This window comes from Camelus bactrianus, chromosome 25 (assembly GCF_048773025.1).
Source record: "Camelus bactrianus isolate YW-2024 breed Bactrian camel chromosome 25, ASM4877302v1, whole genome shotgun sequence".
Classification (NCBI taxonomy): Eukaryota; Metazoa; Chordata; class Mammalia; order Artiodactyla; family Camelidae; genus Camelus; species Camelus bactrianus.
In genome coordinates, this window is record NC_133563.1 from 7,774,330 (window position 1) to 7,800,259 (window position 25,930).

Here is a 25,930-nt window from a genome sequence, read left to right on the forward strand (position 1 = left end):
TTAAAACCAAATCTCTAATGTAAGGTGTGTACATGGTAGATAAGGAGACATACCGGTAAGTAGAGCCAGGGTTTTCTTTAGGAGACAGCTTTGGTTCCTCTTCAATATATGGGCAGGTAAGGAATTGAGGAAATTAGATTCTGCACCATGGAGCATGGCCATAATGATTTTATTCTGGAAAAAGTTCAGAACGAGTAATACCTATTGTTTACTTCCATGGTCATTATAAAATTCTCAAGGCACCTTGTGAACATGTAATTTTAAGCAATCTATTTTTCAGTGAAACGTCTAAGATGAAATAATAGTAAAATGTAACTTCCTCCAGAGTCCTTCTTCCTAGTCAACATAATAGTATTTATTGTGCATAAAATTATTGGATATAGGCCAATTAGATTTTAGAGAATAATTTTTTAAGAATGACCATTTCAATTTTATAGCACTTCATTAAGTAGATACGAAGAATGCTTGTTTTTTATTTGTTTTTTGTTGATAATGTCTTCTCATCTGCACAAAGAAAACTATATTCCAGTAGGGTACTGTGTATCCAGCTGATGGAGAATTCGTTTCAAGGCATTTAGGTATAAGCTAAAAAGATAAGAGTAACATTAAGACATATCCTTGATATATCTGGTGCTTAAAAATTAATATAAAATTTGACTTCTTGTAGGTTCTGCAAATCAACAAGACTTTTCTTCAGGGAAAAGTGAAGATTTGGGGACAGTTCAGGAAAAGTCTACCAAAAGCCTTGTTGTAGGTCCTCTTGATTTTCGCTTGGATAGCAGTGCAGTACATAGAATTTTAAAAATGATTGCCTGTGCACTGGAACATGAATATGAACCATATAGCAGACTGAAGCCAGGTTTGTTTTTTGCTTAATTTTGAATCTCTTGCCAATTGATTTGAATAATTATATAATCCAATTTGTTGTATTTCGCAAACTTAACCTTTTTAGCGTATTTTCTCTTATCTAATGTTCATATAATTAGTTGTTAACTTCTACACTTAAGTTTATCTTTAAGTTATGGGAGAAGTCAAAATTTAGAAGTTACTTGTATAAGTACGTACTTTATTTGCCAGTATTTGTCAGTATTTTATTGTCATACCTTTTTGATACTTTTTCCATTGGATACTCATGAAATATGACCATTCTTCTACCATAGTGAATTCTAAGGAAGAGACATGAAGGTGGGTTCTAAACATACACATTTAACATTGAAGAAAACTTAGGTCTTACTTGTAATAAGGAATTTTCTGTATGACTGGTATTTTCTACATGGTATGAAGATTTGGTTATCACAGTTTCATAAAATACATGTTTATTTTTTATGCAGTAAAGCACTCTAGGACACAATAGCATGATGAGGGTGTATAGAGTAGTGAAGAACTTAGCCCATGGGGTGAGACTATGGTTTGAATTCTGACCTCTACTTCTTACTGACCTTAGGAAATTAAACTAACATGACTGATTTTTCCATTTCTCTATCTCTATAATGAGTTTAATTATTGTGACAGATGGTTTAATTGTCTCCTCAATATTCATTCTCCTCTTATTTTATAGTAATAGAAATTTCTATGGTAGAAATTTTATTACAGAAATAAGGACTCCACGTCCCAAATGTAGTCATGTGACTACGTTCTGGCTACTGGAATGTAAGCAGAACTTCATGTGAATTTTTTTGTAACATGGCTTTAAGAAGAAAAGAGCATGTCTTCCTTTTTTTCTTTTCCCCTTATTTCTGGATGAAAAAAATTACAATGGCAGAGCTGGAGCTTCCAGCTTAGACTATGAGATGAGAGCTGCATGCTGAGGATGACAGAGCAACTAGACAGAGAGCCTGGGTCTTCAGCAGTGCCATGGCACCGTGCCAGGATGGACCCTTTAGACTCACGTTGTGTGAAAGAGAGATAGGCTTCTGTTTTTGTTGATGCTTCTAGTATTTTCTTTTGTTACAGCACATTCACTCTTATCCGAGATGATACACTAACAGGACCCACTTGTTTAGTTTAGAAAGATTAGTGCCTGTAAAAGCATGCAACCCGGGGCTTAGTCCATAATTAGTGCTTGATATGTTCGTTCATTCATTTCATGCACCTTGCTTGAATGCCTGCTCCATGCCAGACACTCTGAGAAGTGCTGGGGTAGTATGTACAGAATGGCTAGAACAAAAAATAGTGACAACATCAAGTTTGGGGGAGGATGTGAAGAAACTGGGTCACTCATTCATTACTGGTGGGAATGTGAAATGGTATAGCCACTCCTAAAAACAGTTTGGCAGTTTTTTAAAAAAATGAACATGCAACTGCCGTATAGGCCAGCAGCTGCACTCCTGGGTGTTTATCCCACAGAAATGAAAACTAATATTCACACAAAAAACAGTACATAATTAATTTTTCTCATGTAAAAGTCCAAGCTGGTAGGTACTACAGGGGACTAGGGTGACTCTGTTTTATGAGGTTATGTTAGACCCAGAATTCTTTCTAGCTATTCTGCCATCCTCTGAAGTGTATCTCCTCCACACAGTCAGTGTTCGCTTACCAGTACAAGGTCTAATTTTAGTCAACAGGAAGGAGTAACAAGAGAAAATAGTAGGTACGTAGTCTTGTTAAATGATAACAAACCGCTCTGTCATCCTATTGACCAAAACTTAGTAACATATTTCTATACCCAGCATCCAGGAAGGCTGGAAAAATGTATGCTCTGAAGGAGTCCATTTATCTGACATAAAACTCAGAAAGTTTTGTTGCTAAAAGGAAGAAGAGGAGTTTGCAATTAGCAGTCTGTTCCACAGTGGAATTATGCCATACAGACACACATACACATATACATGTATATTAAATTAATTTTTATTTCAGTTTTTATTTGGAATATGATGTATATAAGGAACATCTGCTAGCTGACTGTATACAGGCAGTTCTCTGCATGGTAGTTAGAGACCATAAAACTGTGCAAAATGAAATCAAAGTGATCATAATCAGTGGGGCAAATTAGTTATTCCACACTTTTTGATATTTTTGTCAAAACAATAAAAGCTTTAACTATAAATTTTATAGAAGTGAAAAAATAGTAAAAAGTATAGCAACAAATTAAGTGTTTTGTTTCTTTGTAAAAAAAAAAACTAGTAGTTTGAACAGTGCTGTCTCCTTCTTGTCATATAAATTACAGTATGGAACAAATGTCTTTCCTATGTCTTGGCAAATTGTCAAACTCCCAAGTTTGGATTAGATTCCAACATGTTATCCCATACACTTTCAATGTCCTAAAAACCTCTGTGAGTTCCTTTAATGGGAAGTATTTTGCTTACATCACTTCTGGGACATCTTCATCCTTTTTATCACAACCACTTTTCTCATCTACATTGATGTTTGTCTTCACTAGGTTTCCCTAGCTGCACAATCAGGGTCTCTCCAGTTGTGGAGTGTCAGTATTCCCACAGTCAACATTTCATCTGTAACTCCATTTGTTTTTTATTAGAATTTCACTTCCAGCATTTTCATTTTTCTTTACTGCACTTTCATCTTTGATTGCCAGTTCATTATTTCGATAATCCAGTTTTGTAAAATGTCACATGGATTTATCACTAGTAAACAAGGAATCAGTACAAGTACATGCTTTACTGTCTGTGCCAGAGCTATATGACAGACACTGGTAACCAGTAACCAAATCTGACAGACTTTAAAAGAAGTGACATGATTGGTCACAGAGCATGATGTTTATCTCTAATGATTGTGGACTTTAGGGCTAGTAGTGAAGTTAGTACTTTATGCAGTTATTTACAGTCATTGTACTGTGGGAGCTGATATTTGATCTGTGTTTTTTGGGGACTTTTTTTTTTTTTTTAGCTAAAACAAGGTAGTTGGAATTCAGAACTGTGTGAAGTGAAAGCTGCCTGTACGTACATATATATGAGTGCATAAGGGTTAAATCTTAAGTAGTTATAAGTCCTTCTCCACTCTTTTAAAAATTATGTATTGAAGTGTAAATACATACTGGAAAGCACACAAAACCTAAGGGTATAGTTCTGGGAATTTCGTAAAGTTAACCACATCTATGTGTCTAACTGTTCAAGAATTGGAACTTTACCAGCTCTCCAGAATTCTTCTTGCCCTCTTCTGGTTATTACTCTCACCTCAGGGGTAATCACTGTCCATCCTTCTAACATACTAGGTTTAGTTTTGCATATTTTAGAATTCTTGTAATTGTAATCACACAGTATATACTCTTATCTATAGCTTTAGCTTACATTACGTTTGTGAGATTCCTTTCCATTGTAGTATAGTATCCCATTTTGTGAATATAGCATAACTTATTTATCCATTTTATTTTTTAACTTTTTTTTGAGTTATAGTCATTTACAACGTGTCAAATTCCATTGTAGAGCACAGTTTTTCAGTTATACATGAATACATGAACATACATATGTTCATTGTCAATTTTTTTTTTTTTGCTGTGAGCTACCACAAGATCTTGTATATATTTCTCTGTGCTATACGGTATAATCTTGTTTATCTATTCTGCATATGCCTGTCAGTATCTACAAATTTTGAAATCCCAGTCTGTCCCTTCCCACCCACCACCCCCTTGGCAACCACAAGTTTGTATTCTATGTCTATGAGTCTGTTTCTGTTTTGTATTTATGTTTCTTTTTTGATTCCACATGTGAGTGATCTCATATATTATTTTTCTGTCTTTTTCTGGCTTACCTCACTTAGAATGACATTCTCCAGGGACATCCATGTTGTTGCAAATGGCGTTATATTGTCGGTTTTTATGGCCAAATAGTATTCCATTATATAAATATACCACATCTTCTTTATCCAGTCATCTGTTGATGGACATTTAGGCTGTTTCCATGTCTTGGCTATTGTAAATAGTGCTGCTATGAACATTGGGGTGCAGGTGTCTTTTTGAAGTAGGATTCCTTCTGGATATATGCCCAGGAGTGGGATTCCTGGGTCATATGGTAAGTCTATTCCTAATCTTTTGAGGAATCTCCATACTGTTTTCCGCAGTGGCTGCACCAAACTGCATTCCCACCAGCAGTGTAGGAGGGTTCCCTTTTCTCCACAACCTCTCCACCGCCTCTCCACCATTTGGTATTCTGATTGGTGTGAGGTGATACCTCATTGTAGTTTTGATTTGCATTTCTCTGATAATTAGTGATACTGAGCATTTTTTCATGTGCCTATTGATCATTTGTATTTCTTCCTTGGAGAATTGCTTGTTTAGGTCTTCTGCCCATTTTTGGATTGGGTTGTTTGTTTTTTTCTTAAGTCGTGTGAGCTGCTTATATATTCTGGAGATCAAGCCTTTGTCAGTTTCATCATTTGCAAAAATTTTCTCCCACTCCGTAGGTTGTCACTCTGTTTTACTTATGATTTCCTTTGCTGTGCAGAAGCTTGTAAGTTTCATCAGGTCCCGTTTGTTTATTCTTGCTTTTATTTCTATTGCTTGGGTAGACTGTCCTAGGAGAACATTTTTGAGATGTATATCAGATAATGTTTTGCCTATATTTTCTTCTAGGAGGTTTATTGTATCTTGTCTTATGCTTAAGTCTTTGATCCATGTGTTGAGTTTGTTTTTGTGTATGGTGTAAGGGAGTGTTCTAGCTTCATTGATTTTCATGCTGCTGTCCAGTTTTCCCAACACCATTTGCTGAAGAGACTGTCTTTATTCCATTGTATATTCTTGCCTCCTTTGTCGAAGATTAGTTGACCAAAAGTTTGTGGGTTCATTTCTGGGCTCTCTGTTCTGTTCCATTGGTCCATATGTCTGTTTTTGTACCAATACCATGCTGTTTTGATGACTGTAGCTCTATAGTATTGTCTGAAGTCTGGAGAGTTATTCCTCCAGCCTCTTTCTTTCTCTTCAGTAATGCTTTGGCAATTCTAGGTCTTTTGTGATTCCATATAAATTTTATTATGATTTATTCTAGTTCTGTGAAATATGTCCTGGGTAATTTGATAGGGATTGCATTAAACCTGTAGATTGCCTTGGGCAGTGTGACCATTTTAACAATATTGATTCTTCCAATCCAGGAGCATGGGATATCTTTCCATTTTTTTAAGTCTTCTTCAGTTTCCTCCATCAGTGGTTTATAGTTTTCCATGTATAAGTCTTTCACCTCCTTAGTTAGATTTATTCCTAGATATTTTATTACTTTGGGTGCTATTTTAAAGGGGATTGTTTCTTTACTTTCTTTTCCTGTTGATTTATCGTTAGTGTAAAGAAATGCAACTGATTTTTGAATATTAATCTTGTAACCTGCTACCTTGCTGAATTCTTTGATTATTTCTAGTAGTTTTTGTGTGGACCTTTTAGGGTTTCTGTGTATAGTATCATGTCATTGGCATATAGTGACACTTTTACCTCTTCTTTTCCAATTTGGGTCCCTTTTATTTCTCTCTCTTGCCTGATTGCTGTGGCTTGGACTTCCAAGACTATGTTGAATAGGAGTGGTGATAGTGGGCATCCTTGTCTTGTCCCAGATTTTAGTGGGAAGCTTTTGAGTTTTTCACCATTGAGTACTATGCTGGCTGTAGATTTGTCATATATAGCTTTGATTATGTTGAGATATGTTCCCTCTATACCCACTTTGGTGAGAGTTTTTATCATAAATGGGTGTTGAATTTTACAAAATGCTTTTTCTGCATCTATTGAGATGATCATGTGGTTTTTGTCCTTTCTCTTGTTGATGTGATGTATTACATTGATTGATTTGAGTATGCTGATCCATCCTTGTGTCCCTGGGATGAACCCCACTTGATCATGATGTATAATCCTTTTTATAAGATGTTGGATGCTATTTGCTAATATTTTGGTAAGGATTTTTGCACCTATGTTCATCAGTGATATTGGTCTGTAATTCTCTTTTTTGTTAGTGTTTTGCCTGGTTTTGGTGTCAGGGTGATGGTGGCTTCATAGAATGAGTTTGGGAGTATTCCCTCCTTTTCAATCTTCTGGAAGAGTTTGAGAAGGACTGGTATGAATTTTTCTCTGTATGTTTGGTAGAATTCCCTGGTGAAGCTGTCTGGTCCTGGACTTTTATTTGTAGGGAGGTTTTTTATTGCTAATTTGATTTCATTTCTAGTGATGGGTTTGTTCAATTGGTCAGTTTCTTCTTGATTCAGTCTTGGTGGACTGTATGTTTCCAGAAACTTGTCTATCTCCTTTAGGTTATCCATTTTACTGTTGATGACTATTTGATTAGTTTCTGGTTTTTGGTTGTTTTGGTAGTGATGCTACCAACATTCTAGTACATGCCTTTTGATAAACATATATACTTATTTCTTTTGGGTATTAAAGAGTTAATATCACTTAGGCAAAAGGATTGCATATGGTCACTTTTAGTAGATATTTCCAAACTGTTTTCTAAAGTGTTGAACCACTTTACCTGCCTACCAGCAGTTATAGGAGATTTTTAGTTGCTCTTAATCATGGGGTTGGCAAATTGTGACTTACTGCCTCCTCCTGCACCTTATGAACTGATAACGGGTTTTGCATTTTAAATAGTAGGAAAAAATACAAAGAAGATTCATATTTTGTGACAAGCTATATGAAATATAATTTTCAGTTTTCATAGATAAAGTTTTATTGGGACATAGTCAGGCTCATTTAGTTATGTGTTGTCTGTGGCTACTTTTGTCTTACAGCTGCAGAATTGAGTAATTATGACAGAGACGGTATGGCCCAAAAGACTAACATATTTTCTATATGACTCTTAACAGAAAAAGTTTGCTGATATTTGGTTTACATGCTTGCAAACTTTTAGTATTCTTAGTCTTTTTCATTTTAAGCTTTTTCAGTGGGTGTGTAGAGCTATCACATTTTGACTTTATTTGCAATTATCTGATGCCTAATGATGTTAACTAACTTTTGACATATCTTTTGGCCATTTGGGTATATTATCTTTTGCTTGTTCAAGTCTTTTTTTCCCCATTTTTTATTGAATTATTTGTGTATTATTGTTTTTTAGAAGTTTTTAAAGCTTTTGATTTTTAACATGCTGTGGGTACAAGTCCTTTGTGGCAATATCTATGGATGTCTGTGTATCTGTCTATGGCAAATATTTTCTCCCCGTCTGTGGCTTACTTTTACATGATCCCAGTGGTGTTTTTATGAACAGAAGGTGTTATTCTTTTAAAGACAGATTAATAGTTTCTTGATTATTATTTCACTTTAGATATTAAGGATGAAAATGAAACAATGCGGAATCCTGAGGAAGTAGCGTCTTTGGAGGAATATATTCCTACTCGACATACAAGTGTTACTCTCCTCAAATGTACATGCACAATTTTCATGGCTGAATTCAACTTGCTGGACCATTTGCTACCTGTCATTATGGGAGAAAAGGTATATTTTGTGATTCATTACTTGTTTTCTCATATACGTATATTTGTTGGTTCTATGATATTGTTGAAGAAGATAAGTAAAAGAATATCTGTTTATAAGTTATCCATGATGAAGGTAAAGCAATGTAACTATGATTTTAACTGTTAGAAAGTAATTTATATATATTTATGTAAATAAATAATCTGTAGCTTAGGCTTTATAAAGAAATGTTGAAGATCGTGGGCCTAGATATCAAACCATGTACAAGCAGTGACACCTTATGAACTTTGTTTTATATCTCTAAACCATTTTTTCCTTTTCTGAAAGACAAAAGGAAATTGTATTTTTAAGCTGACAGATTCAGCCAGCAAAGAAGCAGCAAGCCTAGATAGTTTATTACTTACATAGACAACAAAAGCAAATCAGTAATGGTATCAGCTCACTTTGTCCGTTTTAGGACAGCCTTGAAATCAGAGCGCCAAATGACATACAACACACATGGTAGGGTACCCTTTTGACAAGGATTTAGTTCCGCACTGAAGCCAAGCAGTTATTTGGCCTACAGTTGTATTGTGAGAGGGGCAGATGGAAAGCCCCCTATCTTATGTGAATGACGGTTGCTGATGAGAAGACGTCCTATAGCAGCATTTCTCAAGATGCGAAGGTAAGTGAGAAATTGTCTCTTAGCAGCTTCTCTCAAGACCACCTCACCCATTTTCCCCTGTTCTGGTAGTATCACAGGATGGACTGCTTTGGTTGAGCCTTGCCTTTGTGGTCTAAATGGATTTTAAGATTGTCAGGGAGCTGGCACAGAGCAGTTTCCCTACAGTACCTAACTCTTAAAATTATTTTGAATACTCAGTGAAATAATTCATGTAAACCATTCTGCGTGTATTAGGAACCCAGGATTATTACTGCTACTGTTAATGAGAACTTATTAGATGCTTAATATTTAAGGTCTATTTACAATGTGTTGCTTTCTGAGACTGCTGTATATATATGAAGTATTATCTGTTATCTTTAATTTTTTATTTTTTGGGTTATATTTCTTTTGATGTCTACATAATGATGATGACTTTGAAAGTCAAAATTGTCCTAACTTTAAGAAGAATGTATGAAAGTGTGGCAGAGAATTAAGCTGCAGTAGTTTCATTTTGTATATTTGCTCTCTATTTGCCACTCATAAGTAATTATTAAATTGCTGGGTAAAGGGATCACCTGGGGAGAATTTTAGTGGAGAAAGTTAAAATTTGATTTTGATTAGGCATGAACTTCAGACAAGAAGTTTAACTATGATTAAAAAGTTGAAGAAGAGACAAAAAAAAAAAAAAAGTAGAAGATTTCAAAAGACCTCAGTCTGTTTGAAAAAAGAGAACCAAAAGAAATTCCGGAACTGAAAGTTATAACACTGGTTAGAAATAAAAAGATAGAAAAAAATATACTATTTAAAATGCTAATCAAAGAAAAGATAGAGTGGCTATTTTAATATCAGAAAATGTAGAGTTTAAGACAAGAAATATTATTAGAAATAAAGAGAGCCATTCTTTAATGATGTGTCAACTCAAAGAGTGAACAGTAGATAATTCTCACATGTTATTTTGGATGAAAGCAGGCAGACGTGAGTATATTCTGTGTGATTCTGTTTATATGAAGCTGAAGAACAGACAAAACTATGGTGATTGAAGTGAGGATATTGGCTACCTCTGGTGGGATTTGATATTATCTGAGAAAGGGTATAGGGGAGCCTTCAAGGTATTTGAAATGTGTGGTGGTTACATACATAAAACTTTGCTGAGCTCTACAGTTAAGATTTATCTCCTTTACTGTATACTTCAGTAATCGAAATACATTTCCTTAAAAAAGTAAAGTAATTGCTCAATAAGTGGTGGTTTAAAAATTATTATTAATAATGAGTCAAAAAATATTGTACGTTCAGCTTAGTCTTAGGCATAGTGTTTCTCAATAGTGCCATGTTGGCTTTCTGTACTAAAGAAGGGTTATGTAGCATTTACCATCTTTAGCCAATGCCAGCTAAATGCCAATACTGTTGCCGAGTTATTGTGATAATGAAAGACAGACAAAACAATTAAACTGCTCTTCCCACATATTTTCGCATACCCCTGAACGGAAGGTCATACTGTTCCTCATTGAGAGCTATAAGTATAGGAGTAAAGCTCAAGGACTAGAAGGGGTTGCTTGCTAATCAGAGTTCGTACTCTGGACATCTTGAAACTTAACCTGCATTTATGGGAAGCTTTGAAAGATTCTATAACACTGAAAATACCAAACCCACCTCGAGATTCTTAGGACTTATGAACCTTTACCTTGATTATTATTAGTAGATATGATACGGATCAGAATTTTTTCTGTCCTGCAGACTTTGCTTGTTGTGGCATATCTTTCAGACTGTCTTGAGTTGTGTGCTTAATCTCTTAGTCTTTTAAATGAAGGAAAAGAAGATAAAAGGTGGCTGGCTCTGGGATATCTAGGATTTTTTTTTTTTAATTATTGAGCTTAAGAAAGTACCTTCAGTGTTCCGAGACATGTAGCGATAATATTCCAGTTGATTGAAAATAATGAAAGTTTTAGCTAAAAGGACATTGATAATTTTGTATTAAATAGACATTCTTTGAAATCTGGGACATATCTGAAAATATGTTGAAGGTGTTTGTATTTGGTTATGGTAAGAGAGTCCCATAGGAAGGCATCATTTCCAGGATGATTTGATATCATTGTGTCAGTCTGAAGCTTGTGTAGACAGCTTTGTCCATCAGTCACTGTTCTCCTGAAATATAAAGTGAATACTGTTATTTTCCAGAACTCAAGTAACTTCATGAATACTACAAACTTTCAGTCTGTTCGGCCTTTGCCATCGATTCAGATACTGGTGGATAAAATTAATCTGGAACATTCTGTGCCGATGTACGCGGAACAGTTGGTGCATGTGGTCAGCAGCCTTACTCAGCCTTCTGATAATCTGCTTCATTATTGCTATGCACATTGCTACCTTAAGGTATGGAAAGTGAATTTTCTCCTGTATTAGTATCTAGTTGGCTTTGTGGGAATTAAATAAAACTTCTCTCTTTGTTGTAATTTTACAGAATTAGTACTACATAAGATGAGATTTAAGTAAGATATGGATATATTCATTATTCAATATAATTAATATAAAAAATAAAAGTGTACCTATTTTAAAGATTTCTTCAATTGGAGTTAATAACTTGATATTTATAAGATAATTTAATTGTGATTTTTGAAGATTTTATGTATCATTGATATTTATAAGCAGTATGAAAGAACACTTAGTTTCTAAGGATGTTTTAAAGGCTTCATAATTTCTTTGAGGAGAACATTTATGTGAGATGATGTTTTATAGAGTGGGTTTAACACATTTTTTTTTAGTCATTTTCCTCTTACTGAATTCATCTTAATTTTTTAATGTAAAGGAAAACTTTATTACTTTAAATCAAGCTATATAAAGTTAATTATTGGAGATGTTGCTCAGCTCTTCCATCTCCTTTTTTTTTGGTAAATTATTAATACATCCCAATGTAGGTACTTAAAATGGATAAACTCAAATGTTGAGTAGTAAGTGTTTTTGCTAAGCAAACACTTATATATTTAATATCTAAGCAGAATCAGCATAGACCTAATCAAATTCTGTTTGATAAGGGAAACTGTAACAAGTTGAATTCAAGAATAAAAGTACTAAAAATGCACTGAATTTTATGTAAAGTACTAAAAAGTTGGAGGACTCCAAAAATAGACTCCTGATTTTATCGGTTCGTGCTTGATAGTTTGATGTTTTACAGTTCTTAAATATTCGCATGTTTGTAGAATTAAAAAAAAAAACCAATTTAGAGATAGCAGTTTTAGATCACCTCTGGGCATATTTAAATTTAAGATGTTAAAATCTGACTATTTTCAAACCACGTAGAGTGGAAGAACACATTTTTCAAGTGTCCATGCAAAGCCCATTTTTAAGAAGATGGAGGAATTTGACACAACATTGTAAAATGACTATAACTCAATAAAAAAAGTTAAAAAAAAAAGAAGATGGAGGAGATTTCACTCCTTTGGTGAAGGAGTGACAGTATCATATTGCAAAGGGGTGTGGACGCAGGAAAGTGTGTTTCATTGGGGGGCCATTATTATAATGATCTATCATAGTGTTTTACGTCATGCGGAGAATGGCAGAAGGTTTTTGTGAAAGTTAGTTAATAGAGAATATTTTATACTTGTGCTTTTTTATTCATTCCCGTAACTAATACACTGAGGTGTGTGATTTAAAAAAAAATATTGGTACAACTTAAATATCAGATTATATTGTTAAACATATTTGCCTTGTTTTGTTGAAAAAGTCTAGTTTTAGGCAGTTCTTTACAAGATATTCTACTTCTTTGGGATTCATTCATTTGGTAAATATTAAGTTCTTACCATATTGCAGATACTCATGATTAAAGATGAGCAAGCATGCCCTATCCTCAAGGAAAATGGCCCTCAAAGCCATCGGTCACCAGTATGGGTGTCATCCATACTGACATAAAAGTTATTGGCATAGTTGTTGTTAATATGTTAAAAACTTACTTGAATTTTTAGGGAAATGTGAAAGTTACAGTGTAGTCCAGATAAAATTATGTTTTGGGAATATTTTGCTATACTTTCTGTCTAGTTATCTTTTATATTTTGGTTAGTTTGACTACAGCTACAATGGATAAGATAAATGTTCCAGAAAGTTAAATGTTGGGCATAGTATAGCATGTAGAAAAACTTTTCATTGGTAGTAAGAATACTGAATATGTTAAAAAAAAAAAAAAAAGCTTTGACTTTTGACTATTTCATTGCCTTTTGTTTTTTGAAGATTTTTAAAAAAAATTTGCATTATTTTTTATTGAAGTATAGATAGTTTGCAATGTTGTGTCAGTTTCTGGCATATAGTGCAATGTTTCAGTCATATATATACATACATATATTCATTTTTTATTTTTCATTATAAGTTACCACAAGATGTTGAATATAGTTCCCTGTGCTGTACAGTATAAACTTCTTATTTATCTATTTTACATATAGTAGTTAGTGTCTGCAAATCTCGAACTCTCAATTTATCCCTTCCCAACCCCTTTCCCCGCTGGTAACCAAAAGTTTGTTCTTTGTGAGTCTGTTTTGTTTTGTAAAAATAAGTTCATTTGCATTTTTTTTTTAGTTTCTACATGTAAGTGGTATCATACGGTATTTTTCTTTCTCTTTCTGTCTTCACTTAGAATGACAATCTCCAGGTCCATCCGTGTTGCTGCAAATGGCATTATTTTATTCATTTTTATGGCTGAGGGGTATTCCACTGTATATATACCACATCTTCTTTATCCAGTCATCTGTTGATGGACATTTAGGTTGTTTCCATGTCTTGGCTATTGTAAATAGTGCTGCTGTGAACATTTGGGTTGCATGTATCTTTTTGAATTACAGTTTTCTCTGGGTATATGCCCAGGCATGGGATTGCTGGATCATATGGTAAGTCTATTTTTAGTTTTTTAAGGCACCTCCAGACTGTCCTCCATAGTGGCTTCACCAATTTACATTCCCACCAACAATTTAGGAGGGTTCCTTTTTCTTAACATCCTCTCCATCATTTATTGTTTCTAGACTTTTTAATGATGATCATTCTTGACTGTTGTGAGGTGATACCTCATTGTAGTTTTGATTTGCATTTCTATAATAAGCCATGTTGAGCATATTTTCATGTGCTTGTTGGCCATCTGGATGTCTTCTTTGGAGAGAAGTCTATTTAGATCTTCTGCCCATTTTTTGATTATGTTGCCTTTTTTTTTTAAATTAAGCTTTATGAGCTGTTTGTATGTTTTGGAAATTGGTTTCTTGTTGGTTGCATCACTTGCAAATATTTTCTCCCATTCTGAGGTTTTCTTTTCATTTTGAGATGGTATCCTTAGCTGTGCAAAAGCTTTTAAGTTTAATTAGGTCCTATTTGTTTATTTTGCTTTTGACACTGTTCAGTTTTGAAAAAAATCTAGGTGAAGAAAAATCACTTATTGTTTATTGTTACCTTGTTTAATTAGAAATACTTGATTTTCTTTCCATAAGAAAAGACTATATCGGTTTCAGTTCAGAGTTTCTTTTTGTTTCAGTGGATACATGAATAGGAAATAGATTTAAAGCATTTAAAGAATGAGTAGGCAATGAAAAAAATGTAGCATACTCCAGGCTACTTTAAGATATTTGCTGATAAGAGGTGATAAATGGCATCTTACTGATGGTTAGAGGAGAGGTAGTGGTGAGAAAGATTGTTTTTTCTATTCCTGCAGTAAGTAATTCTAAAGTCCCCCTTTATCCTTTTTGGTTCTCACTTTTCCCATATATAAAATAAGGTGATTTAGTTAAATTGTTAGATTCTAATTGGATTTTTTAAAAGGTGGTTCTACATTTTTAACTTTTCATTTAACATGATGTAAAAGTCATCTTACTCAAGTTGGCATTTCTTTCAACTAAATTTTTATTATTGTTATACTTACTGCTTCAGACATTCTTTTTGCTTCAGACTGTTAGTTTGCAGTGTTAAGTACTTTTATTTTCTTTCTAAATATATGAACAGTCATGGTGAAAACAACCTCAGTTCATCCTGCGCTGGCTTCTTTTTTCTGGTAAAGTGTTTGTAATCTTGGCCAAGGGTTGTTAACAAGTTATTCCGTTATATAGATATTTTAAGTCTATGTATCATATTGCTGTAATTTAAAAGAGAGAACTGAAAATTGGTTATTTTGAAATAATTATTTTTGATGTGGTAGATAGCCCTCTTTCATTATAATTCATACTTGCTTGAATGTTCCCTTCGAGGCATCTCTGGACAACATGTAAATTTAGTAAAAGCTTAAAAAAAAACCCCTGCAGAACAATAAGCAATTTCCCCAGTCCTTTGCAGTTTTGCAGACAACCAGCAGGGGATCTCCTCTACACCCAGTTTTCATCTGTGTATATTAATGAAAGTGTCTGTAATTATACTGTTGGGGCATTTATAGAATACTAGAAAGTGGCTTGAGAGTTCTTACTTGAACACAGATAATCTAGTTTGCTAGCACATTACCATGATTCATACTGTAGAAATATTTGTAGGTTGGGCATTGTTTCAGTAATCATGCTTTGTATTAAGTGGTGTTAATGATTATAAATTTCATACTCCTTTAAATCCTGAGTCTTTCAGAGGAAATACAAAATGCTGGAATTGTACAGTGCCTAGAAGTTCCTTGCATTTGTGTTGCTCAGAACAAGTCTTCGCAGAAAATGAATGTGGAATAACAGTCTTTAAGGTTGATCAATCAAGTGTTAGAAACAAGCTTTTTTCTTTTTCTTCTCACTTTAATTCTTGCCTCTTGATTAGCAGCAGGATTTATGGAATTAATTAATCACTTTCATTTTTCTTGATAGTAATTATGTGGATAGATCCTTTGAAATGCAGTTTTTTTTTCTGAAAACACAAAATTCTAACTAATGTCTGTTTCCAAGAAAATTATTTTGTTCTCTGAAAACTTGACTTTACAGGAGAAGATTTGACATTGTCAGTTTGATGAATGATAGGAGTATAGTAGCTTTTTAAAACCATTTGGAACTACTTTTACTTTCTAAGAAATTGATCATCAGTTTGTGTTCATTAAATGAAAGTATTGTTTTGAAAATTAGTTATTGAGATTTTTATACATGTTTCACTGTTGAATTTAGCAGCTAATATTAATTCTAGAAACAGGAATGTCAGTGCTTTATAAACCTGAGGAATGAAAAATAAGTGTTGGGGTTAAACTGTTTCTGCATGTTGTTGGAAAACAGTTAACTGTTTTGTATCCCTGTGTGTCAGTGTTTCCTGTTTGAGACATTTATCTTTTACCTTAGTGGAAATAATGGAAGAAAATGTATCTGTCATATTCAGTTCTTTGGCATGTTTCATGTAAAGTGTGGTGTTAATATTGATTCTTCCTATTAAGGTAAATGTAGAGTTCAGGAATTTCAGAGTGTTTAAAGTTCTGACGGTGATCTGCTTGTTTTAAGTATAAACATATGAAGAATAATTTTTGCCATGTACAAAATTTCCTGAGGTGAGAAACCTTAGCCCTACAATTATTTTCACAAAAGAAATGGAGAAGATGTAACACTTACGGATATATCTGGATATCTGTTTTGTGTGTGTACTGTAAGTTGAAGGCAAAATATATTTTTAAGATTGTTCTTGTAGTTACTGTTCTTTTAGGCATAAAATGATATAACAGTAATTTATTAAAGTTAATACCTGTATTATGCACAGTGTAGTCAGTTATATATCTTAAGAGAGAATATGTGCATTTTAGCAGACAGTAACATGCTAAAGGAGAATTATGTGTAGAAATAAAATGTGAAACTTAAAATTAGTGAAAAGAGCAGTGATCTTTCAGGGTTGTGAATGAAATACTGTATATTTAAATCTCTCAATTCTTAGTATCAAATTGAATAAAGAAAATGTTCATGTTTGGGAAGTGGAAAAAGACATTGGAACATATTTAGTGTGCAGCTGTTGTAGAGCAAATTGAAACTGACGTATTTCATCCTGTGCTTATTAAAACATTGTCTCTGTGAACATTTGGATCTTTTCTTCTTGTTTCAGATATTTGGTTTCCAGGCAGGACTGACGTCTTTGGATTGTAGGGGATCTTACTGCTTACCTGTTCCCATTATTCCCTCTTTCAGCACTGCTCTTTATGGTAAACTTCTTAAACTACCCACATGCTGGTAAGTATTATGTTAAAATGTGGTTTATGATAATTTTCACTTACTGTTTTAGGAGAGAAAAAAACCCAGTTGTATCTGTCTTATGCCAGTGTGTTAGTGTTATACAAAACCTTAGAAAAATCTCTGAAGTTAATACTGTAATAAAACTTTTTTTAAATGTCTAAAATGTATTAGATCATAATATCTTTTGTAGTAGTGGTAACTGTTGTGGGATAGTAACTGTTAATTCATGTTGCAGCTATTAGTAAAATGTTTCTGCTTCACATTGTAGTGGGAACTGCAAGGGCAAGTACCTTCTTTCCTTTTTGAGGGGATACAAATTTTTTTTACAATTAATATCAAGGCCAAAGTATTTATCAACCAAATACAATTTCATGGTATTCCTAGCCACTGAAAAAAGTATACCCATGATATAGATTTAGTATATTTGATATGCCTGTGTGCAGTCACTGCATTTTGGAAGAAATTGATTTTAGCCCCTAACTTTCATTTAGTTTTGGATTACTTTACTTGGAGGTCATATTTCCTGAATTAAAAGAGATTTATGAAAGAGAGCCTATAGTTATTAATCATACTTTTATTTTTAGTTGAAAGCAGTAGTTTTAATATATTAAAGGAATAATTATTTAACTGTATGAAATAAGGCTTAAATACATGAAATTCTAGTGAAATGTTTCTACATTTACAAATTTGGATTATTTCAATCATTTGGAATATATTTTACTTTCCTATCCTAACTAGTAATCTTATTTTTTTGTAGGATGTATTTTCATTAGATATTTATGAAAAACAGCATAATTTTCAGAAAATACATATTGATTTCTTAATCTAAAGTACTTCATTTCTTAAAAGTATATTTCCTTTAATAATATATAACTTTTGAAATGATACTTGTATCCAGGTGTCCCCTCTGAAAAAAGATACTTGTCAATGCTCACGTTTTCAAGGAAATTTGCCTGCTTATTAAGAAAATTAAAAAATATACAACTTGAAGTTAACTAGGTCTTGGAACTAGCTTTTCTGTAAAATGAGATCATTGTTAAATGATTATTCTTAATTTCTCCTGGTAAGTTTAATTTTGTCCTTAATTATCTATATTCCTCATATATCACATTATGTTGTTTAGAATTTCACTTTGCAACTTTTTATTTGTGTATGCGTGGCATGTTGCATTTGAGCCAAATGTAATATTCTGATCTATTACACAAAACCATGAGATATGTCCCAGTTAATAAGTTGATATCAACTTTAATAGATATTTGTGAGTACTATTATCTCAGTTATGTGCTGATTTATCATTCATAACACTAAAATTTTATTAGAAACAGTGCATTTTACTATAGAAAATACTTAAAAAATACAACCAAAATTTTCCAAGTGAATTATATTCTTTATATGAAAAAATTGAATATTTAAATAGGTAAGGCTTATTCCAAGGATGTGTAAGGCTTACTATAAATATTTCCAAATGTGGCTTTAAATATGTCTGCTGACGTCTAAATGAAAATATTCCAATTAAATACTAAAAGTATGAGATCACAGAATGCTAATATTTATTTGGAGGTGATTTTTTTTTTTTAGTTAAGACCACTTCTGCATTTTTTCAGTGATATTTTTGTATTGCTTTGAAATAGCTTCTTTAAATTGTTTTCCTTAGTAATAGAAAGTAAACTATAATTATTCTTAGCAACTCTAAATTGAACATTGATTTACACGTTCTTGATCCGCAATTTTAATTTAAAAGTAAGTACCTGAATTTTGTTTCAATTTCCTTTTCATTCCTTTGCCATTTTTTCTTTCCCTTAAGAAGCTTCAATTGTATTAAGGGACATTAGATGTCATCAGATAGTTTTTGATTTTCTATGTTTTGATAGACATTGTGCTACGTGTTGGGATTGGGGAAAGAATGAAGTAGAATGCAGTGAGGGTAAAAGATACACCCTGACTATGAAAACTTACAGTCTAGTTGGGGCGGGAGGAGGAGCAGGACATTAAACACATATGTGAACAGTTGTCATTAAATCACCAAGTTGAGGCTTAAACAGAATGTGCTGTTAGTTTAAAGAAAGCAAAAATTTCTCTAGGACCTGAGGGATGGATAGGACTTCAGAGAATTGGCATTAGAATTGGGTTTTAATGGCTGTATCAGTTAGATATCCAGGTTTTAGGTTGATTGGGGTGTAGAGACTCCTAGGTGACAATATTGTTTGAACAAAGTCAGGGTTAGTCCATTAGATCTGTGAATGGATACAGTGGGGGAGGAATTTGGAAAATTACTTTGGGCCTGTACTTGTACACTAATAAGGATGTCTAAGCTTTTTAATGTGAACACTTTAAAATAGTTAAAATAGGTAATCAGATATTCACTAGTCCCCTTTCTTTCTAATCAGAGTTACTGAACTACAACTATAATATAGTTTTAAGTTCACTTTTTTTTCTATAATTGAGGCTTCAAAAATGTGATCTTAGTCATAAGTATATTTTGGAAGTCAGAGAACAATTACTTTGGCTTAGAAAGTCATGGAGAACGTGAAAAAGGTAACTTTTAAGTGGGTTGTTAAAGAATGGGTAGAATTTGAAAGAGAATACTTTTTTATACAGTGTCAGATATGTAGTTTAACGAACTTTTTGTAACAGCCCTGTGAGGTTAGGTGATACTGCCTCTTATAAAACTAAAACTCAGAGAGGTTACATAAAGTGTCCAAAGTCACACAGTGGCTGAACAAGGATTCTCTTGGAGGGTTACTTCATTCCAAAGTTTTGATCCCTTTCTTGCCTGAAAGGAGTGAAGACATACATTATCTTTTGTTAATCATCTTTGAAAACTCAAGATCCTTCTTGTCTTATAGTAAATATGAATTTCCATATATAGAGAAGCTAGTTATGATAGTACAGCTAATGAATCTGAATTCTCCTAGTGTCAGTTGATAGTATGTGGATATTATGATGCTGATCTCATAGAATTGGAGATATAAGGGTTAGGCAGAGTCTTATTATCTCAATTTCTAAGTCTTTCTGACATAGCTTGATTTATGGTCATCTATCCAAGGCTTGAACATTTTATTCAAAGGGAGTTAGCTACTTTCACATGCAGCCAGATTCATTGTTGGGCAGTGCTAAAACTCTTTCTTTTATTGAATCAAAATCTGCTTTCATGTTTCTTTCTTTTTTCTTTCTTTTTTTTTTTTTGTAATTATTGCTTATTTATAACATGAGCCGTTTTCATACTCATAGGAATGTGGGCAAAAACGTATTTCTTTACAAGATAAAGGATTCCATCCAAGTACCTGTTCCTTTCTTAGCATGGTGCCAGATAGCTTGGTTTTGAGCAGTCAAGTTACTAAACTGTTAATTTGTGGGAGGAAGATGCTTCTGTGGAATCCGTGTTTGAGTTCAGTGTTAAATAGGAAATACAGGATGTGGTGCTAGTAGCTTCATGGTATTGGTGAGGAAAGGGGAGGCAGATACTGATTTTTTTATCTCCCTGAAATGGAAACTGAAGTAGCCATTCTTCTGTTGTAGTTCAGAATAACACCAGAATAAATGATTTCAGCTTCAGTAGAAACTGGGCCCTTCAAGTCTAACAAAAATGCCAATAATATTTATTAGCAAACAGAGAATAAGTAATCCACCCCACAAGGCCCAAAATGATGTTTGCTCAACTGCCCTGTCTTTTATAGTAACGCAGTTTGTGGCCTCAGGAACATAGAGTTGGGCGTTTTTAATGTTCCTGGAGATAGATCTTTTTAATTCCCTTGTTTACAAAGCTGTGTTTATTTTCTTCTGTCTGCTTTTGTGATTAACATTCTCCTTACAGAACGTCTTAAAACTGGTAAGACTTAACTGGGATGTTAATTCTCTTATCTCCACTTGAGTGGCAGCAACCTTATTTTCAGCTTTGGTTTGTCTGGCATCTGGAATGTGCTTTCCTGGAATGTTTTGAACTGAGAAGAAATACTGACATCATCTGTTATAATCTTCTCATTTCAAAAGTGAAAAAACTGAATCCCAGAGAGGTCAAGTTAGTTACCTAAGAGCACATAGTTAATATCAGTACCTCAGTTTGATTTTCGTTTTCTTAAGTCAGGGCTGCCTTTTACTGTATCACACTGCTTTAAAAATTATTTTAATTTTTATCATGATAAAATATACCTGACATAAAATTTGCCATTTTAACCATTTTTACGTGTACAATTCAGTGGCATTAAATACATTCACATTGTTGAGCGACTCTTACCACTATTCGTATTACCACTACCCAGAAATTTTATGTTCTATACCCATTAAAACAATAACTCCCATTACTCCCTACCTCAAGCCCTGGGTAACTACAATTTTACTTTTTGTCCCTATGAATTTGACTGTTTTAGGTACCACATGTAAATGGAATCATGAATATTTGTCCTTTTGTATTTGGCATATTTCATTTAGCATACATAGAATTTCCAAGATTCATTCATGCTGTAGCATATATCAGAACTCCTTCCCCCCTTCCCTTCCTCTCTCTTTTCTTTCTTTTTCACCCCCCCCCCTTTTTTTTTTAAATGAAGGTAGTGGGGATTGAACCAAGGACCCTGGGCATGCTAAGCATGTGCTCTACCATTGAGTTATGCCCTCCCTTCTTTTCAGACCTTTTTAAGTTTGAATAATATTCCATTGTATGTAAATACCACATTTTCTTTATCTGTTCATCACTGCACATTTGAATTATTTCTATCTTTTAGCTCTTGTGAATGATGTTGCTGGGTATACAACTGTTCAAGTCCCTTCTTTCAGTTCTTTTGGGCATATAGCTAGAAGTAGAATTGCTGGATCATATGGCAATTCTTTGTTTAATTTTTTGAGAAACTGCTATTCTGTGTTTTACAGCGACTGCACCATCATTCCTATCAACAATGTACAGGCATTCCAGTTTTTCCACATCCTTACCAACACTTATTTTCCTTTTTTTGATAATAGCCATTCTGTTGAATATGAAATGATACCTCATTGTGGTTTTGATTTGCATTTCTCTGGTGGTTAGTGATTTTTTTTCTGAAGTATGGTTTAGTATAATGTAATGATTCAACATTTAAATAAATTTTGAAATGATCATGATAAGTCTAGTAACCATCTGTCACCATGCAGTTTTTTACACTATTATTGATTATATACTTTATACTGTATGTTACATCCTTGTGCATTATTTTGTAGCTGGAAGCTTGTACCTCTTAATCCCCTTTACCGTTTTCCCCCAACCCCTAACCTCTCTCTATCTTTTCAAATGCTTATTGGCCATTTATATATCTTCTTTGGAGAAATATATATATTCAAATTCTTTGCCCCTTTTTAAATTGGATTGTTTTTGTTGTTGAGTTGAAGGTTATTTATTCTGAGTTGTAGTTATTTATTCTGTATATCAATCTCCTATTATATATATGATTTGTAAATTTCTTTCCTCCAATTCTGTGGGACTACATTGCTTTTCAGTGTTAAGTCTCTCTACTATAATCTAACTCCAAAGCCAGAGGCTGAGTTTATCTTCTTTATGTTATTTGCTTTTTGTTTGAAATGTTACCTTTTAGATTTGACACAGTTTTTCTTAAGAATTAGTATTGCTTTAGCAAGTAAAAAGTGCTAGTGTGTATATTTGGAATAGTTCTACCTAATTTGAGAAAAAGAAGAAAGAGATGAATTTATTAGTATTCTTTGGGTTCTTTACAAGTTTATCTTTACAGTAATTTATGCTCTTACCAACTGTGAGATGGCTTCCTTATAATTGTTTTTCTGCAGAATGATTTTATAAATTTCTATGATACAGGGAGATCTTTTTCTGCTTAACTTTCTTCTCATTTTAAGCCTATTTTAAACACGTATGTCTGTTAAGCTCTTCAAAAGTTAAATATAGTGCTTGACATAGACTTTATAGTTTTTAGATTATAGACCACTTCAATACCATAATAAAATCAAAATTAAAACAAATGATCAATCAATTAAATCAAATGACGATTTAGCTAGTAACTTTCTGTTATTCAGGATAGGGTTCAGGAAGACATGGAGGTTTTAGAAATAGCAGGAAGTTTGGGATTTTAGTACCCATTTTTAATGGGAATTTATAAATACCTCATATTTCCTACTCTGGGTTGGCATACATATATACATCATGTTTTGAAATCTGTATACATATTGGCTTCATCACCTTTTTGTTATTAGTAATTGTACTTATTAATTATTGGAAGATAGTTTTTTATAAATGAAGTAATACTAAAGTAATCGAAAATTATTTAATAATTTTTGTATTATTCATTAAAAAGATACTATCATCGTCCTAGTGCTCATTGCTCCTCAATTTGAACTTGAAGAGAGTATTGAAATATAACTCTTTGAGGTATTATTAAATGGTAAATCAGTTCAGTCAAGACATTTATTCTGATTACAAGATTATTTCTCTAGTAATAGATATTAATGTTGATTTTAACAATCTGATGCTAGAGAATATATTTTAACAAGTCCAAGCAAATATGAACACTGATCTTTGTATGGTCACAGAGTTAAACATTTCAAAATAGACTGGGATTCATATGTTAGTCTCTGAAAAATCCAACATTTTTTGCATCTTGGCTCTGTCACATCCTCTTGAAACTGACATATATTGCTGATACAGGTTTCTACTTCAAAGATAGATGAATTAAAGTATGATTTCTTCATCAAAGTAAGATTCAAACTCATCAAAATGTGTACATGGCTTCTGAAATTGTGACTTTTTTTCAGTAAAATGGCTCTATAGTTCTTAATAACTTACGGGTCTTTTAAAGATGCTTAGAGAAGTTTAAGAGTGAGACATAGCAGTCTTCGTGTGTCTTTGGCTGAATTCATGCATTCGCTTTGCATCTGAACTTGAGTTTCTTTAGAAAATGCTCTTTTTCGTCCATGTAAAATTTTAGACTGGGTACATAAAATTGTGCTATCTGTGAGACCTTAAGGGTGGGGTAAGTCCAAATTTTACAGCCTTAAATGAAACAAAATATGCAAGCTTTATCTCAGTAGGTTACACATTAGAGACAGTTAAGTATAATCACAATGAAAATATTCCATTGTGATCAGTTTCTCCATTACATCATATGGCAAATTTGATTTGGAAAGTTCAGAGTGCAAACTGTTCTCATAACAGTTTTCTCTTGATTTGGATAACTTGCTGAATTTTTTTTCTTTGTAGCAAATGATTAGGTCTTATTAAGGTGGTATATTTCTGTATGAGCTGTAATCTCAGGTCAAGCATACAGCAGTGGATTCATTCTGGATGGCATTGTTCTTGATGTAACTTAATCTTCCATCTTACGGGATTCTGTGTTGTGTGACTTGCCCTGCTTTGTTAATGAAAAAATCTTTTAATTATTAAGCATTTTCTTGCATATTTTTAAGAACCTTTCTTTGTTTTGGTCATACTGTTTTTGCCTTCTAACTTCTTCATGCTTAATTCTTCTTTTGTATCTTTGTTGGGATAATTAAAGCAGGGAAGTCTGACCAGAATAGACAGGATACATGTTTTCTTCAATTTTTGAACAATGTTCCCCAGTCGATAGCACGTTTTTTTAAACTCTAGTGAGTTTTTCCACTATGTCTGCATTTTTGCACATCTGAGATTGTTTTTTGTTTATTTGATCTTTTCCACAGATAGAGATGAATGCCTGCTGTACATCCACTTTGCAGGGCCCTGGCTAGAGATGTACCAGTAAACAAAATGGGCATGGTACATGCCCCCATGGCAGCAGAGAATACACAATCAATTAAGAGAATTTTAGGGAGAGAAAAATTGCTTTAAGAGGCAGTGTATATTTTCTCTTAAAATCTAGTTATAAAATTGTCCTTCTTGCTATCTTGGGCCTCAGAAGGAGATGCTTATGTAGTTTTTAACTGCATAATGTTTTAAAATTATTCAGTATTTTTCTGTTTAATTTTTATTAATGATTCATGTTTAATGATTCATGTCTGAAATACAAGCCATCTAATTAGTGGAGGAAACAGTGATTGAAACTGAAATACATGTTCCTGCAGATAAATGAAAACTCACTGAATAAATAGATTAAACATATCAATGTTTTATCTTCCAGCTTTTTGAAAACATTCTTCAGTTACTATTGAATACTTTTGTGGCTTGTATTTGATAATTCTGGACTTAACGTAAGCTTTTTTTAAAATTTGATTTCTCAGCAGTTTAACATGTGTACAATCTCCAGTATTTACGGAGGTTAACTTATATTAGGGCTTTTAAGACCTGTTTATAAATAGACACATTTAAAAATTGCATCCTTGCTTTATACTCTTAATACCCACTTTTCTGCATTATAACATTTAGTGTGAATACACGTCAAAAATCTGTAAAGTTTTTCTAATTTGAGGATTTTTAATTATTGTGTTTTTAAATATGTATGTTCATATGAAGCTATATTCTCTTTGATTATAAATTACTGATATTAATTTTTCTAGCAGGACTTTCCTAAGAGTCTTTTATGTTTTCTCTTTAATCTTCACAGCAACTTTATGAGAGAGGTACTATTATACATTTTATATATACCTTTCTCTTAACTTATTAATGCTTATACATCTAATAAATAGCAAAGATGAAATTCAGTTTTAGGTTTGTCTATTTGAATCATGACCCAAGATTAGTACTCCCTTCCACCATTGATGAGAGTGTATTGCAAGTTGGCCGTTAAGTTTGTAACCGTAGACATCCTTTTATAGGAATAGCTTTGCTAATTTGTATCTTTTTAATAAACGCTTTCATTGAGGCATACTTTATACAGCATAAAATTCACCATTTCAAGTGTACAGTTCAGTGGTTTCTGGTGGCTT

At 33.1% G+C, this 25,930-nt stretch overlaps 1 protein-coding gene across 12 annotated transcripts in view; it reads left to right on the plus strand.

The window, feature by feature from the left end:
- Positions 1-25,930, plus strand: part of VPS13B (vacuolar protein sorting 13 homolog B) — a 627,348-nt gene that overhangs the window by 71,859 nt on the left and 529,559 nt on the right. For all 12 annotated transcript variants that reach the window (XR_006725148.2, XM_045517216.2, XM_074352638.1 and 9 more), the window contains exons 13-16: positions 668-859; positions 8,181-8,350; positions 11,148-11,342; positions 16,971-17,095. Coding sequence is in view for 11 of the 12 variants with exons in the window: in XM_045517216.2 (XP_045373172.2) it covers positions 668-859; positions 8,181-8,350; positions 11,148-11,342; positions 16,971-17,095 (682 nt within the window). In the remaining variant the exon portion in view is untranslated. The remainder of the gene's footprint in view (positions 1-667; positions 860-8,180; positions 8,351-11,147; positions 11,343-16,970; positions 17,096-25,930) is intronic.